Consider the following 25,781-nt stretch of genomic DNA (forward strand, 5'->3'; position numbering starts at 1 on the left):
AAGGGATGAAACACTGTTGTGTGTACACATATTAGGTTTATCAAAGAAAACATGTATGTTTAGGCACTTTGTTAGTAGCAGCGTGTAATAAAAACATAATTTGTTCTCATTTCTTTAGCTGAAGTTACAAAAGTTGTTAGTTTCACACGCACAAAGCAGTATTTTTGCACCAACAAGCTGAATCCCAGAACGCAATTAGCTAAAAAAAAAAAGTTGCATATCTCAGCACTGTTTGCAATGCAATTTGAGAAAACTGGACAAGTAGAGGAGAAAAGAAGAAGTGGCAGGCTCACAAAAATATCTGGAGTAAATGAACAGTACCTGAAAGATAGGTCATTAAGAAATTGGAGGTGGGTGTCCAGCAATGGTTTGACACAAGACCTGAAAGGTGTATCTGTCCCTTCACTTGATGCATCTACTGTTCGCTGAAGCCTCATCAGAAATGGTCTCAGTGGTAGCTGTCAAGATGCCAACATGAAAAAAGGGTGAGGTATTTGAAATTGCACTAAAACCAGCATCCATAGAAAAGCTTTAGAATGTCCTTTAACGGTCTTGGAGAACTATTCCTGCAGACAACTTGAAGAAATTACATAAAATCTGCCTAAGTTCAAACTGTGTTGAAGAATAAAGTTGCTCATACCAAATATTCACTTTCAAGCTCGTTAGAATTGTACAAACCATAATATACAACACTAAAAACCTTGTGTTATATACTCTATTTCTATGTATGTTTGCACATATCGATATATGACTACACAATGTTTCCTAGCAAATGATAAAGAAATGTGGAGTAGCTCAGTACACTTGTGGATTAAGATAAAATAACTACAGCCTTTAAGACTTAATCCAAGAAGATCGGCGGTTCAAAATCTAATCTAAGTCGAACTGTAAGAAGCTACACTGCGCAGTCATAGGCTGCACTGGTTTTAAAATCAAATGATTGTTGATTAAATGTCAATACAGAAAAGGAGCTTAATGACAAAATGTGTTTTCGAAATAACCGTCTTCTCCAGCGTACGCCAGGCAGACGTACGTAAACCGTGCCACTAGTGCGTGATCGCGTCATTTACACGTGCTTTGACGTACTATACGTCCCACTGTGGCGAGCAGGGAGTGTAGTAAGACGGTAAGACAGCCAAATAATTTGTCTCGCTGTCGTATCATTTTGTACTCCTTGTCGTCGTTAGACTTGTCACCGGAAAGCAACAGGTTTTCTAAATGGTTAAGCTAAATTCCTGGAAAAACGGTTCAATTAAGACCAAGTTAACGAGCAGATTAGCATGCTAACGTTAGCAGACAGTACACGGTACGGTTAGCTAGCAGAAATGAATTGAACTCCTTTCATTCAGTCTCAGAGTAATTATCGCTGACAACCCGACAGTTTTTGATGGATAATAAGAGGCGGATTTCTTACATTTTCAAAAACTGGACTCTTTATGTTTTGGGGGGTTTTTTTTACCCTGCGTTTGTGTTGCTGTTGAGTGATGTGTTAACTGCCAGAACAAAGACACCAAAACAAAGCAATGTCGCTGTCAGGTGTTTTTACTCTGTTCATCAGCACTTCAGTTGTTATGCGTGGCCCGTTTAGTTGGCAGCATTATGATGTAACTACGAGCACAATGTAGGTTATCCAGTCATAAAGTCTTATCTGTAGCATTGCCCAACAAATATATTACGTTTTCAACTTAATATAGCTTACAGCTGCAGTATGACTCAAAACACGTCCCTTCCTCATTAGCCATTAAATTGGCGAACAACATGAGTGCAGGATTTCGATGTTAAAATCAGTTAAAGAGCCAACATTGGCACACTTGTAGTCCCATCGGGGAAATGGCTTCGAAGACACAGATTCAGATTGGTAAAAACTACTTATCCCACAGTGAGCATTTGAGTTTGGAATTTCCCACTCGTAATAAATGGACACTTTTGATAGTTTGAGGGTATATTTGCAGCAGCTGGACCTCACATGGCACCTACCTACTTTTTGTTTTTTTGTTGGCAGTAAGCTTCACTACCTTGTAGTTTGTGTCAGTCACCCTGTTAGTGAGACACTCCAACAAACGGTCCTGCTTTCTGAAGAGGACTGTTTATGTCCCCCAGTTAAATCTGTATGTTTAAAAATGCTAAATGGACTGGTTCTTATAACACTTTTCTACTCTATACAACATGCCTCATTCACACAAGCACTTATTTCTTTCCCTAAGTGGTTTCTAACTAAATTAATACTCTGATGGATGAAGCTGAGAGGAACTTGGGGGTCAGTATCTTGCCCAAGAATACTTTAACATGCAGGCTGGACTAGCCAAGGATTCGAACCACCAACCTTGCAATTGGTGGATGACCTGCTCTACATCCTGAGCTTGCTCCCTGGTTACTCGGGCGAGAAGCAGGGTACACCCTGGACTAGGGCTGTTCGATATAACGATATATATCGGATGACGATATAAAAAAGTCTATAGTTTCATTTTATGCTATCATTTGTTTCATGGTGTCGCAAAATAAACTGTTTACGGCAATATTTTTTCATCGCTTTGATGGTCACTGTAGTGGCTATATTAATTAAAGTTCTCGTTCTCTTATATTTTATATAACCACACTACAGACGGACAAGCGCCTGTTTTTATGCATTGTGGTTAGCAACAATGACGGTAACGCCATCGCGTGTCCGTTTGTTTATGTTCCACATAAACCTTTCACAATAAAGCTCAAGATCCTGTTGAGACTTTTCAAAATAAACTGAATCACGTGAAAGAGCAGATTATTTACGGATGAGAAGTAAAAAAGAGCAGCCAGGTGCTAAAAAATAAACCTTACACTCAAACGTTAGAACAGGCTTTCCTCCGCAGCACGCCGTGTAATAAATACTCACAAAGAAAACGGCGCCCGTTACAACTTATGTCTAAAAATGTGTAGTTTCATGCATCTGTTAAAATACTGGACTCCAGCTACATGACGCACAGCTGGAAACCCTTCCCGCAAGTCGAGCTGCCCGAGATTCACAGAATTTACAGAAAATGTTACATTTTTGTGATTTATATCGTTATCGGACGATAGAATTCTTATATCGGGATATGAGATTTTGGTCATATCGCACAGGCCTACCCTGGACAGGATGCCAGAATTCGCAGGTTTAACACCGTATGCAGCAGTCTAGCACTCCAACATGTTAGAAATGGTCTTCATCTGTAACATACATGTGGAATATATCTAACGCTCTCTACACAACCATTGTGGATTAACAAAGTTCTTACCTGGTACTTGCAGTGTCACTAATGTGATATCACCTTTTTTGCAGGCAGGATGTTGCGGCTTCGCTGTAAGACCAAAAATGGGAGCCACTTGATGCATGGCTTGACTCATCAGTCCTGCGTGCAGGAGCTGAAGCGCAAGGTGGAGGAGCTGACTGGTATCCCCTGTGATGTGCAGAAAATAATGGTCGGATACCCACCCTCCAGCCTTGATCTTCGGAACGGAGAGGCTCACCTCAAGGACTACCCTATCAAATCAGGTATGCTGGCAGGCATCCAACATGTGCAGAAAACATGGACCAAATTAAAAACTTTTAATTACATGCTCTAGTGCAGAGGTGTCAAACTCATTTTACATCACGGCCCACTTTGATCGTAAGCAGGCCAGACCAGTGAAACTGCTCCTTTCTGTCAATGTAAAGAAGTTACATATTTAAAGGTTTTTCTTGTTGAAATTTCTTTGGAAGTGCGATTTCGGGTGAATGTGGGGATCCATGCTCTGCATTTCTCTTTGCAGAATCAGTTTACCTGCTGTTTTAGCTGTTCAGTGGTTGTTGAGTTGTTTGTTACTTTTCCTATGAATAGCCATAAGGGAGGTTTTTGATCAGTAGGAAAAGCTGTAAAATTTATGGGAATACAGTTAAAAGTCCAAAATGTATGCTTATGCTTGTTTGTGGTGAGCAGCAGATCAAACATATTAACAATTATAAATGGCTTCAAGTGCACATTCAGGCCTGTGAGGCTTTATATAGAGTTTATTTTATGTAATATTCATCACTGTACTGTAAATTTAGTCTTTTTCAAGGAAGCAATTTTTCCTAAAAGCCTTATTTTTATGCATTTGCTGCTACTAGGGAGAAAACACACAAGCTTTAAGCCCTGGGCAAGTTTGAAACTTTTTGTCCTCCACAGTGGAAAATGACTGAAAATAAAAACGGGTATCACTTTAGGCTTCCCCGAATCTTATAAGTTCTGCACTCAGCTTTGAAGTCTCCAATATCATTGAAATGTATCTGTACGCTACACTTGCTGTCTTTGGAAGGTTTGCCCCCTTCCTTCACATAATGGTATGATCCCAGTCTGTCTTTGCATGTGATTGGCCGCATGGTGTGCCCATCAAAATAGTTCCACCCCTGCCTGCATGGATTCTCAGCAGGGTTGAAGATTCAACTTCCACATACCAAGGGGACTTTTAATAATTGACATATGAAATTATCTCACGGGCCGGATATAATTGTATTGTATGGAGGCTGCACATTTGGCACCCTGGGTATATACAAGAATTTATATACCTGTGAGGACAGGTTAAAATTTAAGTATGATTTTAGAATAAGCAGTCTTTATAACTTCAACTTTTAATTGCTTATAATAAAAGGAATGTTTTGGGATGTGGTCAGAAATATTAGAAGCAGAACTTTTTGAGTTACTGAGTCTTTGATTTATTTGCATGCAATAGACATTTTAGGGACATCTGTGCAACATAATCAGGTACCATTCAGACAGATATACATAAGGCAATGTGTTTTCTTCTTCCTTTTCTAAACCAAAGTCTGACTGGGATGAAAAGTGTTGTCATTGGTGTGTCGTCCTCTACAGGAGACACACTCATCGTTGAGGAGGAAAAAAACAAGCCAAAGCCTCAGGATCGTCCCGCTGTAACGAAAGGACCTAACCTCGAAGGTTCACCTATGCTGGCACGCCGAGTGGTCCCAGCTGATAACTCCTGCCTCTTCACCAGTGTTTATTATGTGGTGGAAGGCGGCGTATACGACCCCGCCTGTGCCCCTGAAATGAGAGGTCTCATTGCCCAGATAGTCTCGAGTGACCCCACAGCTTACTCTGAAGCGGTGCTGGGGAAAACCAATGAGGAGTACTGCACCTGGATAAGACGTGATGACACTTGGGGAGGAGCCATCGAGGTATCCATCATGTCTAAGTTCTACCAGTGTGAGATCTGCGTAGTGGATACTCAGACAGTGCGAGTAGACAGATTTGGGGAGGATGCTGGCTACCACAAACGCGTGTTGCTGATCTATGATGGCATCCACTACGACCCGCTGCAGAAAGAGATCCCCGGATCCGACACCCCGCCCCAGACTATCTTCTCGACTACAGACGACGTAATCCTGGCCCAGGCCCTCGAGCTGGCAGACGAGGCTCGCCGCAAGCGCCAGTTCACAGACGTTAACCGCTTTGCCTTGCGCTGCATGGTGTGTCAGACAGGCTTGGTGGGACAAAAGGAAGCTCGTGAGCATGCCAAGGAGACAGGCCACGCTAATTTTGGTGAAGTGTGAAAGTCTTGCTGTCTTTTTCCTCTCTCACAAATACAACAACCACCAACCCCCATGCCCTGCGTCTGGCAACTCTGTGGGTCTGTCTGCTTTTGTGATCCTCTACCTCACATTATCTGGCAACATCTTTGGAGATTCTGCAGGTACTGTGTTCCGCCTCTTACCTGTTCAGTATTACTTTTTAACTACTGTCAGTTCTTACAGTCAGAAATGCTACTGCAGTGCTCCAGTGTTAGAAACCATAATATTCAGATCTCTTTAAACTGGGTCAGGATGCAAAAAATTCTTAGTTGTTGTTTCGATCTGTTAAGAACACTCATGGACAAGTTCATAAACCAAACAGTTTAGGATGTGTTATCGATGCAGAAAATTGGCAGAACTTACCCTTGACGAAACAAAGATGTGCGAACAAAGAATTTTAAAACGGTCACTAAGAATTATTTGCACAGTTATGTGATCACATTCACTTTTGTCTTAAACACGGCACAGCAAGCTTGACTGTTATTTATCATGTTGGTTATGTAGCATGTTTTTATTACTTTGGGGGCAGATGTAAGTAATTCTTCCACTAATTTCCTTAAATTTAAACATCTGAACTGTTCAATATAGGCGGCCTGAGTTAATGCTAAGCAGGATTCTTCTAAAGGATTACTTGATGAAAAATCAATCAGACACACTTCTAACCTCCTCAGTATCCATTGTTTTTGTTTGTTTGTTTGTTTATTTGTTTGTTTGTTTGGTTTGTACAATAACTTTAGCATAATTATGGATCATTCATATTGTCAATATTTTCTGAGTTGCATGCTCTGAATCTGCACTGGGGTGACTCAAAATTTGGCCATTTGTTTAATCCAGAAGGATATGACGACTAAAAGAAGATCCAGGTATCAAAATGTAGGTAAAAAAAATCTGAGCTTTCATAGGCCACAGCTTGTTTTGATTGCGTAACAAACAGATAACTCATTGCAGACTCCAATGCATCTCTCTGTTACTCTGCGTCCATCGTAGACATTAAATGCAATGATTTGTCCCTTGATTATTAAGCTCAAAGTTACACTGTTTTTTTGGGGGGGGGGATTTGAGCTCTGGTCAACAAGATCAATGGTGGTATGAATTTTGAATACAGTATCATACTGCAAGTGCAAAATTGGCCTTTATTTTGTTTGGGGCGGGGGGGTTGCAACATTGATTGTGAGTGGGCTTGACTAAATAAGGCAAAAAAAAGTTATGGTGCTGTAAACAAAACGCGTTACAAAATCTGTAGCTCATTTTTCTATATTTGTGCCGCAGGTTTTGATGAGTGTTTTTCTTTGTTTTTTTGTAGTGCACAAGTTTGAAATGCTGTAAGAACTGTTTTTTGTTGTTTAAATTAGACTGCATACTTTGAAAAACCATTCAAGCATTATATTTGTAACAAATCAAGGTAAGGCATACAGTATTTTAAGATCTTTTTTCTTTTTAAAGGCTGCTCATAATGTCCTTTGCTAATCAACATCAAATATTTCCATCTTACATTTATAGCTCTGGGTGGATGTATTACAAGTAAAGGTACATTTAGTTTACTGTGTTTTGTATGTTTTATAAAAACTACCACTCCTGTTTCACTGTATGAATTATTTTCTTCCCCCACAACAGGAGTCTGTTCTCACATTTTAAGCTAATCATCCATTATCTCTTTGCTAATTTCTTTGACATACACTGGCTATAAGGATGAAGAAAGCACTTGTATTTAACTTAAAGTCAAAGATTTGAGATTGATAACTGTGGTTAGTTCTCATTGTGGCAAAACATGGTGTTTGACGGGTCTTTGATTGCAGAATTGTTGCCAAAAGCTTCACAGTGGAGCCTTGACTGGACTTTGACTTTGGTTCATATTCGGATGGTGACGGTAATCAATTAAAGAAAGCAAAAAAAACAAAACAACTTATTTGTATGATTTTTTTCCCCCCCTTATCCCACCTCATCATCTACCTTAGGTATTTTAAACGCTGGTAAAAACTGAATAATCAACTTGATAAAACCATGAAATGGCTTTGTTGCATTTTGTATTTGCCATGTTCTCATGATTAACAATAACAGTGAATGTTGCACACAAAGCACTACAGAATAAACTGGATTTACTTGATTGTTGTTTTTTTTTCAGTGTTGTCAATTAAAAAATATAGCAAATAGGATGTGTAAAAGTTGTTTTGTGTTAACTATACTGGGTTTACTCATGGCTAAATGATTTGAAATTCTGCAGTGCTTGAAGAACAAGTTAAAACAAACTAACAAAGAGTTAAATAGTTTTCAGTTTCCCTTGTGAGACAGGTCAAGCTGAGATGATACTTTGTTGCTGCCATGCTTTAATGGGTTTTAAATAAATCTTTAAGCTATTTTTCTTTAAATGGTTTGATGCAAGGGGACAAAGAAGCAGTGTGAAATTTAAAGGTTAGAATCTTTTTGTACATAAATACAAATGGGAAGTAACATAGATAATGCTAATTAATAATTATTGTGATATTACTGTGACAACTCTATTATCTTATGACTTTATCTAGTGCATTGCTACTAAAAATAAATCCCAACTGGCAAATTTACCCTAGTCCTGTGCCATCATTGTCGGATTACACTACCCGCATGTTATTTTAAGGAACATCTACCCTTTCATAATAGGATTTAGGATTAATTTACTTACTGTTTGACCAACAGTAGCAGCTACCACTGCTACAAAACACAAAGCTCACACACAGCCTAGGAATTAGTTTTTGTGTTTTTCTTTTAAATAATGTGATATTTTAATGTTTCATAAAACACTACAAACCTCTTTAACTCTACAAATATTTCATATACAACACCCCATTTACAGCTTTACAGTTTCTTATTTTGGTTTATGTGAGTTTCAAGACTTGCATAAAGGATGCAATTCATGCAGGAATCAGAAATGTACTGGTTCAGTGTAGCGCTCCCCCCCCAAACAACAGCTACCAAAAAAAGAAGGGAAAAAAATCACTCCACTTACGGAAGTTAACACCAGCTGAAATTCTAACTTCAGCTTGCAGTGAGATTTTGGCTGTGTCCCACATCTGAGCTTTGTTAGCAAATAAGGTAACTAAAGTGCGTTAGCGCTTGCATAAATAGACTTTTTTTATTTGTTAAACTAATTGGCAACAGTTTTTGATTACACTTAAATTGTTCACTCCCCAGATCCTACATGCTCAATTTGCAACTTTTTCTTAATTAGGAAGTGAACTGAATGGATTGGGCTCGGAAGTATTTGCGTATTTGGTTTGGCAAATTTTAACCTGGTTGTGTCTTCCAGGATCGAACCGTGGGTGTTAAACCACGACACTATAGGAAGCCCCTTTAGGATGCCTTTAAGGTGGTATAGCCTCTGAGCTAAACGCTGTAGCGACCCTTTGTAAAGCTTGAAGGTGGTGTACTGCTGCATGAACAAGTAATGATTAACTGCATCACTTAATTACTTAAAATCACGTAGTACCACCCCACCGACACACACCCACCCAGATCACTCGTGCAGTATCAGTGAAATGTAACTTTCTAGCTATGCATCGTCTGTGCTGTTTGAATCAGCACTGTAGTAAACAGCACCTGTTCTCTTTCCTAATAAATACATTAATAATAATTAAGGAGAAGAACGACAATAATAATAACAACAATAATAAAGTTAACTGAAAAAAATATGTTTAGCGCTATCTTTTTAGTCAACACTTTTTAGAGGATATTTCCTAAATGCTCACCCAAAGCCTGACGCCCAAAAAATAAAAACATAAAGAATACTTTAATACATATATACATGGAGGAAGAGCATTAAATGTTTGAATTACTTCCAGTAACGAGCCGTCCTGGCAGCATACGTCTGACAGACAGAGACAGCAATGGTTTACATTTGTTTGTTCAAAAAAAAAAATGAAAACGAGGACTCGCGGGGCTTAAGGAGGATGTGGCTTCTGATTGGCTAGAAGCTTAAGGGACAAAGTCCCTCTTCCAGGTGTCTCTGAGTTGCGCGCTCACCTTGACTTCAGTTGCACGCGGAGCAGGATATGAGAGACGACCGTGCACGGACAGGTACGCCTATATTTACTTAAAAACTAAAGCTCTGTTGTAAATAGGGTAAGGAACAGTTAGCATATTTTTCATTTATTGGATGCTATTTAAATAGTTTACTGCTCGTGGCAGTTATTTTATGTTTTGTTTTGTTTGTCAAGTGTTAGACTTAAACTTAACCGGTATTTAAACACTTTTCGGTGAAGGGGTTTTATGGCGGTTTGGGGCTAATAATGTTAATAATGTCAGTAATTAATGTGAAGGAAGTGGGTTGAAGCCTGGGTACAGTGGAGAAAATGATAATAACCCCTATTACACAACATCCTGCACAGAATTCTTCGAAGGTAATAAAAACTTAGCCAGATGCTCTTTTACAGCCACAATGAAAACAACGCTGTCATTGCACCACATTTTCCAAAGAATCTGACACAGCAGTTTATTGCTTTGACTTGTGCATCATAGTCTTGTGATAGCTAAACTCGCCCAGTTTTTGTTTTTGCCTACTGTTGATAGGATAGGTGTAACTCACTTAAAGAGATAACACTTTGTTAAATGTTCTTCGGGTTCATATCTATCTACAGTATGATTTGTTTTGTTTTTTTCAGAGTAAGGGTTATAGCAGAGTGACTGGGACCTAATAAGCAGATAAAAACGACAAATGTGAAAAGGTTTTTCAAGCCGGTCAAAAATCACAATAAACGTTAACACTTAAGCTTACATTGTTCAGATTCATATCCTGACCTGGGACTTTGCGTACTGATCTGGCCATAGGGATTTTTACAATTTTAAAGGGATGGGATGGCATGGCCAACCACGAACAGTGGACAGGAGTGCTTTTGTGCCTCCACTGCCCTATTTGGCAGACCTTGCATCTCAGGTGTTGACACTTATCCAAAAGTGAATTTCTTTTCACCAGGTCCAGACAGGACTTCCTTTATTCTCAAATTGCAGCTACGCTACTATACCCATATAAACGAAACATTGAACAAAATTTCCAAATACAAAGCTGAAACTGCTTTTTTAAAACAGGTGTCATATAGCCTTCAGGAGACTGATTGCTTCTGCCTTCCACTCCCTCTGAAATTGATCCGGTAAAGAGAGATTAGGAGTGGCATGCAGGTTGTAATCCAAGTCACATGTAGTAAGAGGACTAGTTAGATATCTGCTAGAAGCTCACCGAGCTATGATAACCTGCATTTGTCAATTTCAGTGCTTACAATAAAGCTGTGCCCTTGCTGTTCTTTAGCTGCATGATCAGGTATGAAGTCCACAGTTATGCAGGTCATATTTGGATATTATAAAGTTTATATACATTTTCTGTGCACAATGTTATCTATCAGTTTTGACTCAAATACCTAACATCAACTCAACCATAGTGTACACACAGGATTACAGTTATACTGTTATAAGACCAATATCATTCAAATAACCACAGACTAATTTTCATCTCTGATTGATGAAGCTGTACGCTTCGCTTATTTTTATAGTTGACTGTTTTAAAAGGTAGTTAGCAATAGTGATCTGGATATGAACACAGTCCTTTGGTGCTGATTGCCATTTATAGATAAAACTGTCTTTCATATCTGGAAGATGTGCCGCTTAGTTGATGTCATGCTGCACAGATGTTTAATTATTTTTTATCAACATACCAGAGAATAAATTCCTTTACAGTTAGCAGACAATGTGAGCACATAGAAATTACATGAAACGTGGTCAGACCCAATGGTCAATGCTGTGCTGTGCTGTTTGCGTATAAAATGGCTTGACTTATATTTCCTGATTTTATTTGTTTTGCAGGAAAAGTTTTAGCTGCGCCTATGATTGTCATTAGCATTGATGTATCATTATCACAGCGTCGAATATGACCTATTTTGCTTTCTATTCAACAATTTGGTTGATTTTTTATGAATTATAAAACAAAAGATATCGAAAAACATCCTTACTCATTTGTCAAATGATACCTTTATACGCCGTTAAGAAAATACTACAAAAGGTTAAAACTAGGTAACAAATGCATCTATGGGGTAAAACCTTGTAAGGGAGATACTTATGAAGGACAGTGTTTTCTATGGTGCTGTTGAAAATGGTCTACAGGGCCATAAAGAATTAATAGCAGGGGAAAATGTGGAGAATAATTAATATATCCCTTTTTTAAAAAAAAAATAAATCTTTTACTTTGCTAAGAACAGTTTCAATAGTAATTTTATTCTGTATTTCAGATTGAAACAACAGGGTGTGTCACTAACTGTGGATAAGTAGGGCACTAAGATGCCCATAAGTGATACCTGGCCAGGTGACACCGGAATGGAGACAATGAATGGCATGGAGAGTGCTGGCAGCTGTGACAGTGTGGTCAGTGTTAATTCTGGCTTCGTAAGTAACCAAGTTTACCCTCTTCAATCTAAGAATATGTACACTAGTAATAGCACAAAACATATACGAAACAACTTGAAGTAGTGAGGCAAAACGATACTTGTAACAGCTGTAACATAAAAGCTAAAAGTCTATTTCTTTTCTTAGAGAGGATTTCTATCTCTCATTGTGGATTTCTTTTCTAAATGAAAGCCCTGTTTTAATGCGTTTCAGAGTGATGATAGTCTGGAGCACTTGTCTGCTGAGGAGAGGGCCTGTCTCATGTTTTTGGAGGAGACTATTGAGTCTTTGGATACTGAGGAGGACAGCGGAGTCTCCAATGACGAGCCTGAACAACTGCCCAGCTCCAGCAACCTTGCTACTAAAGTGGCTAATCTGTCAGCTTCCATGAGCAAAAGCAACCTTGATGGTGAGTTAATCTCTGGGAACAGATGCAGAATTAGTGACACATTATTTAGTGAAATGCTCTAGGTAGGTGTACAGAATTTCTAGTGATAAATGTGTACTTGTTTGACTTCCAGATTCACAGACATCAACCAATCACCAGAAACCAATCAACAAAAATTTTGATGCCAGGCCCATGCACAGCTACCTGGTTCCCACCCCTCTTCTTGTTGCAAGCAGTACTTCCTGTTCTGTACTCGGTACTAAACCAGGCACTCCTGCAGTCAAAACCGCCTCCTCTAAGCCTCAGTTTACATCTAAAAACAACAAACCAGGATACAAAGACAACCAGAAAGCAGTTTTTCGCCCAACATCTTCAGAGGCTAATGTTATACCTCCTTCCACAAAACCCTCAGTGAGGACAGCTGAGGGTCCTTTACCTAGAGGACCTCTCTCCTACGACGCACTTGTACATTTGCAGAGGAGTGCCTCCACAAAGAAGACCCCTTTATGCCCAACAGTTGATCATACTATAGACTCAGAAAAACGCCATTCTGCCCCGGTGGAAGGCCCAACACTTGGAAATCTCCAAAGATCAGACAAATCCCAGTCAGAGGTTTCCAAGTGTAAGAAAGGTCCTCCAGTTGTTCCCCCAAAACCCAAAAAGTTTCCCACCAACATATCTGCAAAAACTCAAAATGAAGAATCTATAATATCAGATTCTTCATACAGTGTCAAGAATGTAGCTGATCCCCAGGTGGTGAGAGTGGAAGCTTTGCAGAAGCTGGGCCTCCTGAAAGGCCAAGAGGCAGAAAATGATAAAGTAACCCCACTGCCTACACCCAAACCTAACTCCTCCTTGGGTGTAACAGCTGACAAGTTTACAAGAGGTCCAGCTAATAGTAATCCATCAAGGAGCCAATCATTTTGTAATGCTCAAGTGCCAAAAGAGTCCAATAACAGGCCTCTGCAGACCAGTGCCAATTTGCGTCAGTACACCAAACATGACCAGCGGCCTGGGTCTGCATCACATCCTGCTCAATCCAAGGGGAAGAGGACGGCTAATCTGGAGCAGTCTGCCACCCTGGACAACTGTAGAAGTAGTGGAAACACCTCTGAACCGCAAAGCATCAAATCAGCCAAACCAGTGACAACCACCAGGACCACCACAACAGCTCCCCCAGTACCCCAGAAAACCTCAAACTCAGTAGGCTACACCGTGATGGTGGTGCCTGGGATGGGAGGTGATCGAAAAGAGGCTCTCAAAAAGCTTGGACTGCTAAAAGACTGAAAGAGCAGATGCCTGCTGGCATAAATGCAATGCTCAGAAAGAAGCACAAGCGCACGATCAGCTTAAAGAGAGTTAAAGCGTTAAGTGGAAATCTGGCACACGGCACTTTGTCAAATAAAAGCAGGAGAGGAAGCGTTTAAAGGGCCATACACTTATGTTCTGCACTTAAAATATACAACACATAGTCATCTAAAGACATTTTTTTTTATTAAAAATACAATTAAAAATGCACTCAGAAGTAACAGAAACTGCACCTTAAATTTTCTAAATCCAGAGCATCAGTGTATGAAAATAGTATCTTAATGTATTGCAAACCTAACAAAATTCTGTTATATAAAATTTAAACCCTATTGGCTATTGGCACAGGTACTAAATCAAAGACACGGATAAGGGTGTGCCAGAACTGATATCTTACTCATTGTTTTATAAATCACAAATGTGCCTGCATGTTGATTTTTCTTAGAGCAAATCCTCAAAGCACCAGATCAGTTCATGCAGTCTTTTAATATTCTAGCATTTTTTTTTTCAAGTTTTGCGGGATAATTTTCAATACTTATGTCCAACACAAGAACTCATGCACCAGTCGTTCTTCAGTTTCTTTCTACTACTGTTTTTTTTTTTTACAGTGTACAGTAGATTAAAGAGTGTTACACAGCCTTCATTGTGTAACACTGAAAATATGAAACGAAAAACAACCATTTAATTATTTGTGTCTATTCCACCATTGATATAAATGTCCCTGAAAATAAAGTTTTTATCTAATATACTGCATTTTAAGCCATCTTTTTTTTCCTTATTGGAAGTTGGGCCGTGATAGCAGCACCCCAGACTACATTGCAGATCGAGGTCACAGAGTGCTAGGGCAGGTTGCGTGCAAACATCACCAATGAGCTTCAAACCTCCTCCATGAGTTTCCTTAGCCAAGTACTTACTGTATGTGTGTTTTACACTCACATTATGTATCTTCTCAGCGCTACGTTCCTTTGTTCACGGCAAGCCATTTGGTTTTGATGGAGATTGCCGGCACTGGTCGTCATAGATACGCACTACCATTATGCACTATAAGTTATAGTGGCCCTGTACTTTTGTCCATATAGTGTATATAATTTCTCCAGTGAGCTCTGTGTCTTCCACAGGGTTTCTTCCCAGTTGGATATGTCCAGAAAACCTCCAAAACAAGGGGTCCAGGAGGCATTATAATGTCTGAATGATCTCAACTGGTACACCTCACTTCCTCAACCTGTATCTAAGGCTGAGCGTAACTAACCTTCATGGGAAAAGTCATTTTGGCCACTTGCATTCATTTCCTAATTCTTTCTCCTCTTTAAATAATAAAATCTTAATATTTGCAGATAAACATTCCAGATTACACCAGTCCATTTGGCTCTGTTCAAAAAGCAAAAACAACCAACACTATACATGAGGTTGGTTTTGAGTGTTAACCCTACTGTTACTCTTCATTCACATCAGTGATGGCAGAGTCTTGCCCAAGGACATTTCAGCACATGGGAATCCAAGCTGTGGTTGTCTATATTCAGCCTGAATGTCTTGATTAATAAGCGAACCCACAGATCCCCGAGGCAAAGCTTTATGACTGTATCCCTGCAGTCTTTACCTCTCTCCTGTTACAGAAAGGCTATCAGCCATACTGCTCATCTTACACACCACTCAGATGATGGAAAAGCCTGCTCAGCCGTTCGTCCATAATCCTATTATCTCTAGCTCCACCTCTGTGCAAACTTAGTAGCCCAGCACTTCCCTGTCTCTATTTTCTTGTAACACTCACATGTCACACTTCTAATTTCTCCTGATGGATTATTTGAACGGCATGATATCTGTTATGCAACGGTCCTGAAGAGCCCAGATTAGCTCGTGGTTAATTATTGCAGAAGGATATTAGAGCTGTGTTATCGCTCAGTAAAGCAGCAGGTCTGCCAAAAGGTATCCGTGTCTATGTCTATTGTGTCGCCACAATAAATGATGTCAGACTCTGAAACGGACACAGTTGTCTGCTAGTGTCTTGTCTGCGAGCAACATTAAGCAACAGACAAAGAAATCAAGCCAGTGTCAAAATGAGAAATAAGATAGTCACAGCTGCAGGAAGGATCGAGTTAAACAGCATTTGTTTCTGCATGTCCTGCAACCTTAAGAGGACTGACATCATAATAAACTTTTCAATATTTAATTCTTATGATTAAAAACTGCAACAACAACTTTCTGTCTCACATATGTTATTTGCATTTAGATAAAGAATCTACTAATTAACATCACACCAAAACCCACACTGGTGACCAGAGATGATGTGTAATATGAGATAACCATATCCTAGCATACTGCTGCCTTGACAACAGCTTTCCTGATCCATTTGTGACAGCAGAGTACTACAGTTTGACATGCAGGCTGATATTATTTTATATATTATTATTTACTACTGTTTATAATACACTGGAGTCAAGTTTTAATGGCTTTTTTTGTAAAGTAATTGAAATTAAACACATGAGACATCAGTTAATTTGATGTCATCTGTTCTTGACAAGTATTTTAAATGCTGGGTAAAAAAAAGGAAATCAGCAACATTACAATGCAAATATTTTAATATTAAAGAACCTAACTCAAACAAACATTAAATTATGTCTTGTGCAAAAAAGAAAAGAAAAACCGAGGAAGCATCATACAGTAGGTAGCAATGAGTTAAAAATTAACATTAATAATTAAAAACTCATGACGCAAATGGACTTGTAACATCGGCAATAAATGGGTCCTGTGTAAATCTAGATAGCAGCCGTCATAAAAGCATACACTGATTCACAGTCAGATATACATATACAACACTTATTTTTTGATGAGTCATCAAAAGTGTCATTGTAGAAAACTGCAAATATGTGGGTCACAGTCCATTTAAGTCGCCTCATTATGGATGTGAGATTTGCTTTTTTTGCGCTTCACTTTACCGTTGGACACTGGGACATCCAGCGACTCCAGACGGAAGGGGCGAGGCAGGATGGCGTCTGAGCTCACAGACAGATTCATGTTAGAGCCGCTCATGGAGAGGTGACCTGCCACGTTAACTAGCGGAGGAGAGGGGACGGCAGCAGGAGAAAAGACAGACAACAGTAAAAACTAAACAAAAGTAAGAAAGTGAAAAAGAAGAAAAATCTAACTAATCTAAAACTAAATGGTCTCAATAAGTAAAAATATAAAATATACAAAAAAGGTAAAAAAGAAGCCAAAACTTAAAATGCTCAGAGAGATAACCTAATGAAAAGGCTTCCCAAATGCAATACAAAAGTTTACTGTAACAGTATTAAGTGTAGTACGTGATTATTTTTTGTTCCTGCCAGTAAGGTTCTAATGAAAAGCAGAAACACAAGATCACAGCATACAAATATGTTGCTAAATAAAAATGAAATAGCATTCAACAGCAGAGCTAATTCACTAATTTAACTGGTAATATGTACTAATTAGAAGCCCGCAGTTTCTTTTCTCACCGTGGGCTTTTGCGGTGTCACTTCCGAGGAGCTGGCTCGCCCTCTTTGACTTGAAGTAGCTGCTGGCAATATTCTCACTGTCACTTCTGTCCAGCATTTGCTTGTACCTGTCCTCCTCCACCTGCTAAAACAGAAATGAAGTGCTGTTTTAGTTAATCAAGACATTGGAGTGAATTTTGTAAATAGAAGGAACAAGAGTGGAGGGGGAGTAGCTGTGTATGTGGATAAAAACCTAAATTACAAGGTGGTAGAAAGTATGACAACTGTAATTGATAATTTATTAGAATGTATAACAATTGAAATTTATAAGGAAAAAGAGAAAAATGTAATAATTAGCTGTATATATAGAACACCTGGCTCTAGTATTCAAGTATTTAATGACTTCATAGAGGAAATATTCTCTAAAACAAATCAAAAAGTTATGTTTATCTGTGGTGATTTTAATATTGACCTGTTGAATCCGAAAAAGCATAAAATGACCGACGAATTCCTAAACACTATGTGCAGTTTGAGTTTACATCCTAAAATAACCCGGCCTAGCAGAAATACACCACATTGTGCCACCTTACTTGACAATATTTTCACTAACAATATGGAAAACAACATTGTGAGCGGAATATTAATTAATGACATCAGTGATCACCTACCAGTTTTTGCAGTTTATGACACTAATTATAAGAAAAATCAGCATGAAGAACAACTGAGATACAGACGTGTAAGGACAGAAGAAACTATGAATGCACTTAAGAACGATCTATTAAATCAGGACTGGGACAATGTGTACAAAGAAACTGATATTGATATTGCATATGGCATATTTTTAAGAATATTCATGGAGTTGTACGATAAAAAACTGTCCAACAATAAAATACAACAGAAAGCACAAATATTCAGATAGACCATGGATCACTAAGGGTTTACAAAATGCATGTAAAAAGAAAAATACACTCTATAGGGAATTCCTAAAACAAAGAACAAAAGATGCTGAAAATAAATATAAAAAATACAAAAATAAGTTGACCAATATTATACGTGTATGTAGAAAGGAGTATTATAGTAAAATATTGAACAACAATAAACATAATATGAAGGGAATATGGGATGTTTTAAACGGTATCATTAAAAATAATTCTGGACAACAAAGTTATCCTCAATACTTTATCGACAATGGCAATATTATGGAAAACACTGCTGATAAGGTCAACAGCTTTAATCATTATTTTGTAAATATTGGACCAAAACTGGCAGAACAAATTCCTGAGTCACTGCCATCAGTAGACTGTAGTGAAAACCTGATTGATAGGAACCGTAACTCAATGTTCCTCACATCAGTGGAGGAAAAAAGAAATAATTGACATTGTACACATGTGTAAATATAAAACATCTACTGATTGTAATGATATTGACATGAAAATCGTCAAGAAGGTCATTGAAGGAATTGTAGGACCTCTAACATATATTTGCAACTTATCATTTCAGACGGGAAAAGTGCCAAACAAAATGAAAATAGCTAAAGTTGTGCCGCTGTATAAAACTGGGGATAGACGCCACTTCACAAATTACAGGCCTGTTTCTTTACTACCACAATTCTCCAAAATCCTAGAAAACCTGTTTAATAAACGATTAGACAAATTCTTAGATAAATATAAATTACTCTCTGACAGTCAATATGGATTCAGATCAAAAAGATCAACATCTCTGGCATTAATCGAATCAATTGAGGAGATTACGAATGCTATAGATCAGAAACAGTATGCAGCTGGAGTATTTCTGGATCTCAAGAAAGCATTCGACACAATCAATCATGACATATTAATTAATAAACTGGAACGGTACGGGATCAGGGGGGTTGTACTGCAATGGGTGAAAAATTATTTAAGTGACAGGAAACAATTTGTGAAGCTGGGTGTCCATTCCTCATTATGCTTGGACATTGCTTGTGGTGTTCCACAAGGCTCTGTACTGGGTCCAAAATTATTTATTGTTTATATAAATGATATTTTTAAGGCATCTGATATATTAAAATTAGTATTATTTGCAGATGACACAAATATTTTTTGTTCTGGGGGGAATCTAAAGGAGCTGCTGGATACAATTACTTCAGAAATGTGCAAAATTAAAAAATGGTTTAACAGGAATAAACTATCGCTAAATCTAAGTAAAACTAAAATAATCTTATTTGGGAATTCCCTTAGAAATGCACAAGTGCAGATTCATGTAGATGGTGTGGAAATTGAAAGAGTACTTGAACATAAGTTTCTTGGTGTGATTATAGATGACAAATTAAACTGGAAGTCTCATATAAATCATATACATAACAAAATTTCAAGAAGTGTTTCAATCTTGAGTAAAATAAAACACATTCTGGATCACAAATCACTCCACATTCTCTATTGTTCCCTGATTGCACCGTATTTGAATTACTGTGCAGAGGTTTGGGGCAATACTTACAAATGTTCGCTATCATCAATCTTTATATTACAAAAAAGGGCCATAAGGATAATCCATGAAACTGGTTACAGAGATCATACAAATCCACTATTCTTAAAATCAAAAATTCTAAAATTCACAGATCTGGTTCATTTTCTCACAGCACAAATTATATATAAAGCAATAAATAACCTGCTTCCTGACAATATTCTAAAACTGTTTTCTAAAAGGGAACGGGGATACAATTTGAGGGGGGAATTAAATTTAAAACATCCTCGTATCCATACAACATTAAAAAGTTTTTGCATCTCTGTGTGTGGAGTGAAGCTGTGGAACAGACTAAGTAAAGATATGAAGCAATGTCCGAGCATGGCGCAGTTTAAAAAGCGGTTTAAGGATATGGTTTTTACAGGGTACAGGGAAAAGGTAGAGATTTGATAGGGTGTTCTTGTCTAATATTTTCATGTGTGTGCGGGTGCACGGGTATGTTGGTATGGGTATATATATATATTTGTAGGTTGTGTATCCTTGAGGTGTTAATGGGGTTATTGCAAATGTGTATATGTGCATATGTGTATATACGTATGTATGGATAGATAGAAACATATATGTATATATATTTTTAAAAAATGAAAAACAAAATACACATGACATATAATGTAATTGCAAGGAGGTATTTCTGTAGTCTATTGATACTAGATAGTGGAAAAGGGGTGGGATTAAATAAGCTTATGCTTCTTCCTGCTCCTTTTTGAACATGAAAGTTATTTGGAGTTGTGGTTGCTCGTTTTCCTTTTGTTTTGCTTTGTTCATTTGTCTCTTTTAATTCTATTTTGTTGTACTTTTTCAACATGTTCAAAATAAAGATTCAATCAATCAATCCATCAAATGGCCTCTAATCCTGCTAGAATGTGTGTATGTCAAGTAAAAGCCTATGCATGAAATGCAAACACACCGTAAATGCTTCTCCAGCATCAGAACCTGAGCCTCTGCGAGCTGAAGCTTTTGGAGTCACTGCTAAGAAAAAGAATGTGATTAATAAACATTTAAGGAAAGTAATTTTCAAAACAAACAAGATTTACTGTCTTGTCAAAAAAAAAAAAAAAAGCTTTCACTTTTCTTTTTTTCTTTTTTTTTTTACATACCGTATTATACCCCACCTGAAGGCAGTGTTGTTTTCTGCACCATCACATCTGGCAGTCTCCAGGTGGCGCTGTCCTCGTCCCAGACAGCATCCTTCTTCAAGCGGTCCAGGTTGCTGTAGTTGCAGTCACGGCGCACCAGAGGCACCATACGCTCCAGCAGGCTGTGCAGGAGCTGCCCTTCCTTCTCCAGCCTGCGTATAATCGCCAGGTAGTCATTCCTCTCCACCTCAAACTCTGCCTGCAGGTCACGGATCTCCAGTTTGGCTGCTTTCAGCTGTTGCAACAGTGACGAAGCATGTTATTCATGAGAAAACTAGCTAAAACCCACTTGTTAAAAACGTGTCATATGTAGGGGTTGACATTCAAAGAGAGAACCGTTTTAACACACCAAATTAGTAAATCCCTAAAGAGATAACCTAATTTTTCCAGGTTAAAAAAGTTAATAAATTGCCCAATTTAAATTTAGTCAAAGTCACCTTCTAATACATCTCCAGACCGCTGCTGTTATTTTGGTATCACTATTTTGGAAGTCCATTGTACTTGTGCCTCTACAATGAGTGTTGGATCTTGCCCAGTGTTTCAAAACAGGGAGTATAATACTTTAACTTGATTTTGGAGAATTGTACAAAGTCGTAGGAAAGATGGTGAGCAAAGACTGGGTTTTTCTGGCCGAAAAACTGTTGCCTTTTCAATGTGTGGTGATGCTGTTGTTAAGGCTCTTTCCACTGGATGTTCTCCCACAGATGCCCCAGGATGTTAACGCACAAGTCTGCATTTATAGTCTGAAAGTGTGGTATGAATTCGCAATGTACAATCCCATTCTGGTGAACTTGCACTGTTGTCAAAATTTGACTTTTAAGGAGTAAACTTTGTCAAGAGCAGGGGTGCATGAAAAGGAGATCTTAGGGAGGAGAAATAGATTTCTGTGGGTGGATAACCCAAACTTTCTGATCGCTCCTTGAAATGTACAGAAAACCCTTAACACATATGCTTTCTCCCAACAGAAAGATTGCATTTTGCATCTGCTGTAAGCTCCTTCGAACTGCTTCCACTCACCTTGCCCTGAACTTTGACTAGCATTTGGTTTTTGGCATGGACTTCTTCCTGGATAGAGTTGTAGACATTCAGCAGCACATTTTCGCTCTCCTCGCTGTTCTCTGACAGAGCATGGACAAGCTGAGCTTTTCTCTGGTCAGCAAGTTTTTTTCTCTGCCACTGTCTTTGTTGCAGCTCTTTGTTCCTGGCCTGCTCCCCTCCTACCACCTCCTGTTCCAGCTGCTGCAGTCTGAGGAAAGATTGAACACCAAGGACACCGCATAGATGCGTGCTTAGTATAATTCTTGCTATATTATTCTAGTGTAACCATCAATGTATGATATGTTAAACATAACTGTTCTGCTAATTACCAGATTATGGTAATAACACAGAAGAATGCAATGATGTAAAAGAATGCAAGGGTAAGTACATACAGAAAAATATACAGCTGGAATCTGATTATCCACTCCATTTGTAGCCACAAGCATAAGTATGACACATTCATCATGGAGTGTGATAAGAAGATTGTAGATACCATCATAACAATATGTTCAGTATCCTGTGAACAGTGTTGAAAATGCTCACAACCCAGACCCATAAGGAGTAGAAATTAGATGGATCGGCTGATTAAGACATATCATATATAATAATAAAATCATAGCTATGAATCTGAGGAAGTGTTCATGTTAAGGAAAGTTTCCATGATTAGAACAGAAGCCTACAAACCTTTCCAGGACGTGTTTCTGGTCTAGAGGCCCCGGTGCAGTTGCATCAGAAGACTCCAAGAGTCCAGCTCTATCTGGATCTTTTTCGGAAAGCTTGCTCGCCAACATGAGGGAATAAAATTCAACATTTTGCCTACATAAGATTGCCTTGTTACCTTGTTTCAGGATACAAATATGATTTGAAGAGGAGTGATCTTTATGGAAAGTGGGGCTGGACACTACCTTAGTCTGGGAGGTTTCCTCAACTGTACTGTGGCACATGGGATCAGTGCTCATGCAGAGTTCTTCCAAAGCAACCTGGGATGTACAGCTGGCGCCCACTAATGTAGAGAAGCGGCACAATACAAAGAAGCATACATGGGGAGAATCCAACAGCGGAAAACTTTTGTTCTGTTGTTGGCACAGGATGTGCTGTTACCATTCTTGGGGACAGAGCTCCCCCTGCTGACTTGGGCCTTCTCCAGACTGGACAGTTTTGATTCATAGGAGGAACGCAAAGCAGCAATGTCCTCCTGCAGCTTCGCCTTGGATTCCTGCTCTGCATTGTATTCAGCCTGCAACTTGGCCAGCCTCTCCTCATACTCCTGCAGAGACAGCAGAACACAGATCATAAATCACAGGCTCTTTATACAATGCATGCTTAAAGTTGAAGTGATAAATTGTTGTGTGGGATTGGTCCATGTTTGCCTCTTTAATCTTTTCCTTCCTTTCTTCAGTGGGGGTGGACTGTGGCCTTGAGGGCACAGCAGGGGATGACTCAGAAAACTGACCAGCCAGCAGAGCTGCATTTTAAATAAAAGTGGGTTTTTTTTATAGCACTGGTAATTAAAGAAAGACAACATGCAAGAAAATAAAATATTTCTCTGCATCTAAAAGAGGCTATGTGTAGATTTAGGAATATTAAGCTAAAAAAGCATGCTGTTTTTCTATAAAAATTTACTTGAAAGGTCAGCAGTGCTCAGCTGGCCTGTGAGGAGCGCCCGCAGCTTCTTGATTTCCTCCTGATACTCTCGGAGCAGAGCATCCTTGGGGTCCTCGTTGATGCGAGGCCTGTTCTGGATGCTCTTGGCCCGGTTTGCATATCGCAGCGTACTTAGGCTTTCCTCATAATTGTTGTCTGCGGGCGAAAGACAGGCGATCATCAGGGTGCGGGTGTTTCCTCCCAAAGAGTCCTGCAGCAGCCTGGTCAGCTTGGAGTCTCTGTAGGGGATGTATCTGGAGCGTCCATCTACCAGGGCGGAGATGACGTTTCCCAGGGCCGAGAGGGAAAGATTGATCTTTGTGGCTTCGCGGAGTCGCTCGCCGGTAGCACCAGTTTTAGACTGACGCTCACTTCCTGCCAGGTCCACAAGGTTGAGTTTTCCTGCCCGTAGATGGTCCTGGTCAGATGAATCTGAGAATTTGAGTTGACACAGGAAACGCAAGCAACATTCAACACTGTTACAAAGCCTTATTATTTACCTTTATTAACCTGGTATGTTTTATTCAATGGTTTGAAAACTACATGCAAGCACAGGCAGGATATGCAAACTATTAACAAGGAGATTCATATACTATCAAATTTAAAGATATAGTGCCACAGAACAAAAATAACTGATGGTAAAGTGCTGATGACATTAGGAGATATAAGAGGATCACATTCAAAAGAAGAATATCAGCACAGACTGAACAGATATAGTGATGACAAAGATATTATAAGTTCACCAGTGCTGCAGATCTCCAGGTGGATGGTGAAGATTGAGTGGGAGCGTGAGGAGTCTTTGTTCATCAGCGTGTAGCCCACTGCGCGGTTCCTCCAGCCTTTCTCTATGATTCTTTCACACTCTCCCACACTGTGCACAGTGTGCATGGAAAGGTCCCGTACATATACCCCACGCTCTGGGTGCTCTTTCAGCTAGGCATTCATCAGCCACACAAAGCACACACATACGCACAATCAGCTAGTCTGTCACCCTGTTACAACACCTTGACCTTTAAGGAATCAACTGTGCGTTTAAATCACCATGGCAACAGGTACAGTACTGTGCAGAAAACAGCACACTCACCTTGCTGTACTAACCAAAGAACAATAATCCATTTGGCTTCTTCTGATACAGTGTAGCCTGTTTAGTTTATCTAAAAAGCAGGGACTCACCTCCAATCTCTGCTTGGCATCGCTTCCCAAAAGATCTCGGATTTCTTCATTGTAAATCTCCAAGTAGGAGGCCCTCACCAGGAATTTCGTATTTTCTGCACACTAGCTTGCACACACGAGATAAAACATATAATTATTCTATCAGTGCTGAGACGAGCCTAGACAAAAACTAAGAGCATAATATTACGTATGCATGTTGCAAGCTACAAGATCACTGTGGTCAACAGACACACCTGAATGCTCTCAAAGATGTGTTCAAAGGCCCGCGGGATGACACCCTTCTGGGTTGCAGGTTCAGACACCCCTTGCATGGTGAAAGACTTTCCACTTCCAGTTTGTCCATAAGCAAAAATTGTCCCATTGTATCCCTCAGTCACACCCTGTAAAAGTGACATTTTTAATTTTATTTAATTTTGAGGTGAGCAAAGGGTATTCACAATGACGCCTGCATTCATTAGGAATTAGATATAGGCTACTGATGTTAGGCTGAAGGTGTCCAGTGACAAGCGTGCTTCTTTTATAGAGCCCAGCTCTGCAGGCTGGTAATAAAATCAAGCTTACCTCAACCAAAGGATAAGCAATCTCGTTGTACATCTGCTCAGTTGTTTGATCAATATAGTAGGTCCCATCAAAGGTGAACTGTTTAGGTGGCTCATCCACTGCACCTGGCTTTTCTATGAAGCACTGGCAGCGCTGCAGGTCCATGGTCAGCACCATCTTACAGCTGAGCGCCTTCTCCCTGTCATTCAGGGGCCTGCACCTGACCACCACCTTCACCGACTCTGACCCCATGTCTCAAGAATCACTACCGAGCAGCTGGCAGGTGTAAGAGATCAAACTAATGTAAAATACAAAGCCGCTCCGGTCTCCTTCGCAAACACTCAACGTTTACTTAGAAGTACGACAGCAGGACCTCGATGGCTAACATCACCTTAACAACAAGATGACAGCAGCAGTTGACTAACGGCCCACATCTCCAGTGAGGTTCAGTAAGAAGCGATCAGCAAAAATATCTCCAGGTACAGTGTGGACGGATCTCGTCAGGTATCGCTTCAGGTCCTGTCCCATTCTGTTCCTCTCCCCGAGGCGTTTGAGGTTGCTTAGCAACCATAAGTAACCATTGAGGAATGTAACAGGCCCAGACCCGCGGCCATTTCCGTGAGGACGGAGTGGGGTCAAAGGGCGAAAAA

General features: G+C 39.4%; 3 protein-coding genes across 9 annotated transcripts; 2 read left to right on the top strand and 1 right to left on the bottom strand.

Moving 5' to 3' along the window:
• The first annotated feature begins 1,033 nt into the window (after positions 1-1,033).
• Positions 1,034-7,664, top strand: yod1 (YOD1 deubiquitinase). Its single transcript, XM_082532458.1, has 3 exons — positions 1,034-1,126; positions 3,296-3,508; positions 4,845-7,664. Exons 2-3 carry the CDS (start codon positions 3,301-3,303, stop codon positions 5,540-5,542), a joined length of 906 nt encoding a protein of 301 aa, XP_082388584.1. The 5' UTR covers positions 1,034-1,126; positions 3,296-3,300; the 3' UTR covers positions 5,543-7,664.
• Positions 7,665-9,294: 1,630 nt separating this feature from the next.
• Positions 9,295-14,396, top strand: LOC309707497 (specifically androgen-regulated gene protein). Of its 2 annotated transcripts, none has more exons than XM_082534872.1 (4): positions 9,295-9,607; positions 11,806-11,938; positions 12,173-12,368; positions 12,481-14,396. In XM_082534872.1, the coding sequence occupies exons 2-4, from the start codon at positions 11,855-11,857 to the stop codon at positions 13,632-13,634; spliced, it is 1,434 nt and encodes a 477-aa protein (XP_082390998.1). In that variant the 5' UTR covers positions 9,295-9,607; positions 11,806-11,854; the 3' UTR covers positions 13,635-14,396. The 2 variants fall into 2 exon arrangements, with proteins under 2 accessions (XP_082390998.1, XP_082390997.1); XM_082534871.1 differs by having other exon boundaries at positions 9,298-9,607; positions 11,806-11,959.
• Positions 14,397-16,251: 1,855 nt separating this feature from the next.
• kif17 (kinesin family member 17) lies at positions 16,252-25,753 on the bottom strand. 6 transcript variants are annotated; one of them, XM_082534011.1, is made up of 14 exons: positions 25,153-25,753; positions 24,825-24,971; positions 24,592-24,693; positions 24,162-24,351; positions 23,398-23,850; positions 23,145-23,239; positions 22,876-23,041; positions 22,680-22,777; positions 22,459-22,550; positions 21,754-21,982; positions 20,713-20,971; positions 20,508-20,566; positions 17,123-17,243; positions 16,252-16,702 (listed from the first exon to the last, which is right to left on the bottom strand). In XM_082534011.1, the coding sequence occupies exons 1-14, from the start codon at positions 25,381-25,383 to the stop codon at positions 16,533-16,535; spliced, it is 2,412 nt and encodes an 803-aa protein (XP_082390137.1). In that variant the 5' UTR covers positions 25,384-25,753; the 3' UTR covers positions 16,252-16,532. The 6 variants fall into 6 exon arrangements, with proteins under 6 accessions (XP_082390137.1, XP_082390135.1, XP_082390136.1 ...); XM_082534009.1 differs by having other exon boundaries at positions 17,123-17,246; XM_082534010.1 differs by having other exon boundaries at positions 20,508-20,569.
• Positions 25,754-25,781: the final 28 nt, after the last annotated feature.

Source organism: Aulonocara stuartgranti (genome assembly GCF_965226115.1).
Source record: "Aulonocara stuartgranti genome assembly, chromosome: 5".
Classification (NCBI taxonomy): Eukaryota; Metazoa; Chordata; class Actinopteri; order Cichliformes; family Cichlidae; genus Aulonocara; species Aulonocara stuartgranti.

What these genes read in the sequence shown, in the direction of transcription:
- yod1 (XM_082532458.1), top strand. Translation starts at nt 3,301, where the DNA reads ATGTTGCGGCTTCGCTGTAAGACCAAAAATGGGAGCCACTTGATGCAT. An exon ending in GGACTACCCTATCAAATCAG is followed by an intron (nt 3,509 to 4,844) that starts GTATGCTGGCAG and finishes CGTCCTCTACAG; the next exon opens with GAGACACACTCATCGTTGAG.
- LOC309707497 (XM_082534871.1), top strand. Translation starts at nt 11,855, where the DNA reads ATGCCCATAAGTGATACCTGGCCAGGTGACACCGGAATGGAGACAATG. An exon ending in TCAGTGTTAATTCTGGCTTC is followed by an intron (nt 11,960 to 12,172) that starts GTAAGTAACCAA and finishes AATGCGTTTCAG; the next exon opens with AGTGATGATAGTCTGGAGCA. An exon ending in GAGCAAAAGCAACCTTGATG is followed by an intron (nt 12,369 to 12,480) that starts GTGAGTTAATCT and finishes TTTGACTTCCAG; the next exon opens with ATTCACAGACATCAACCAAT.
- kif17 (XM_082534008.1), bottom strand. Translation starts at nt 25,383, where the DNA reads ATGGGGTCAGAGTCGGTGAAGGTGGTGGTCAGGTGCAGGCCCCTGAAT. An exon ending in GAGCACTGCTGACCTTTCAA is followed by an intron (nt 23,240 to 23,397) that starts GTAAATTTTTAT and finishes TTTAAAATGCAG; the next exon opens with CTCTGCTGGCTGGTCAGTTT. An exon ending in ATGCTGGAGAAGCATTTACG is followed by an intron (nt 17,247 to 20,507) that starts GTGTGTTTGCAT and finishes TTTCTGTTTTAG; the next exon opens with CAGGTGGAGGAGGACAGGTA.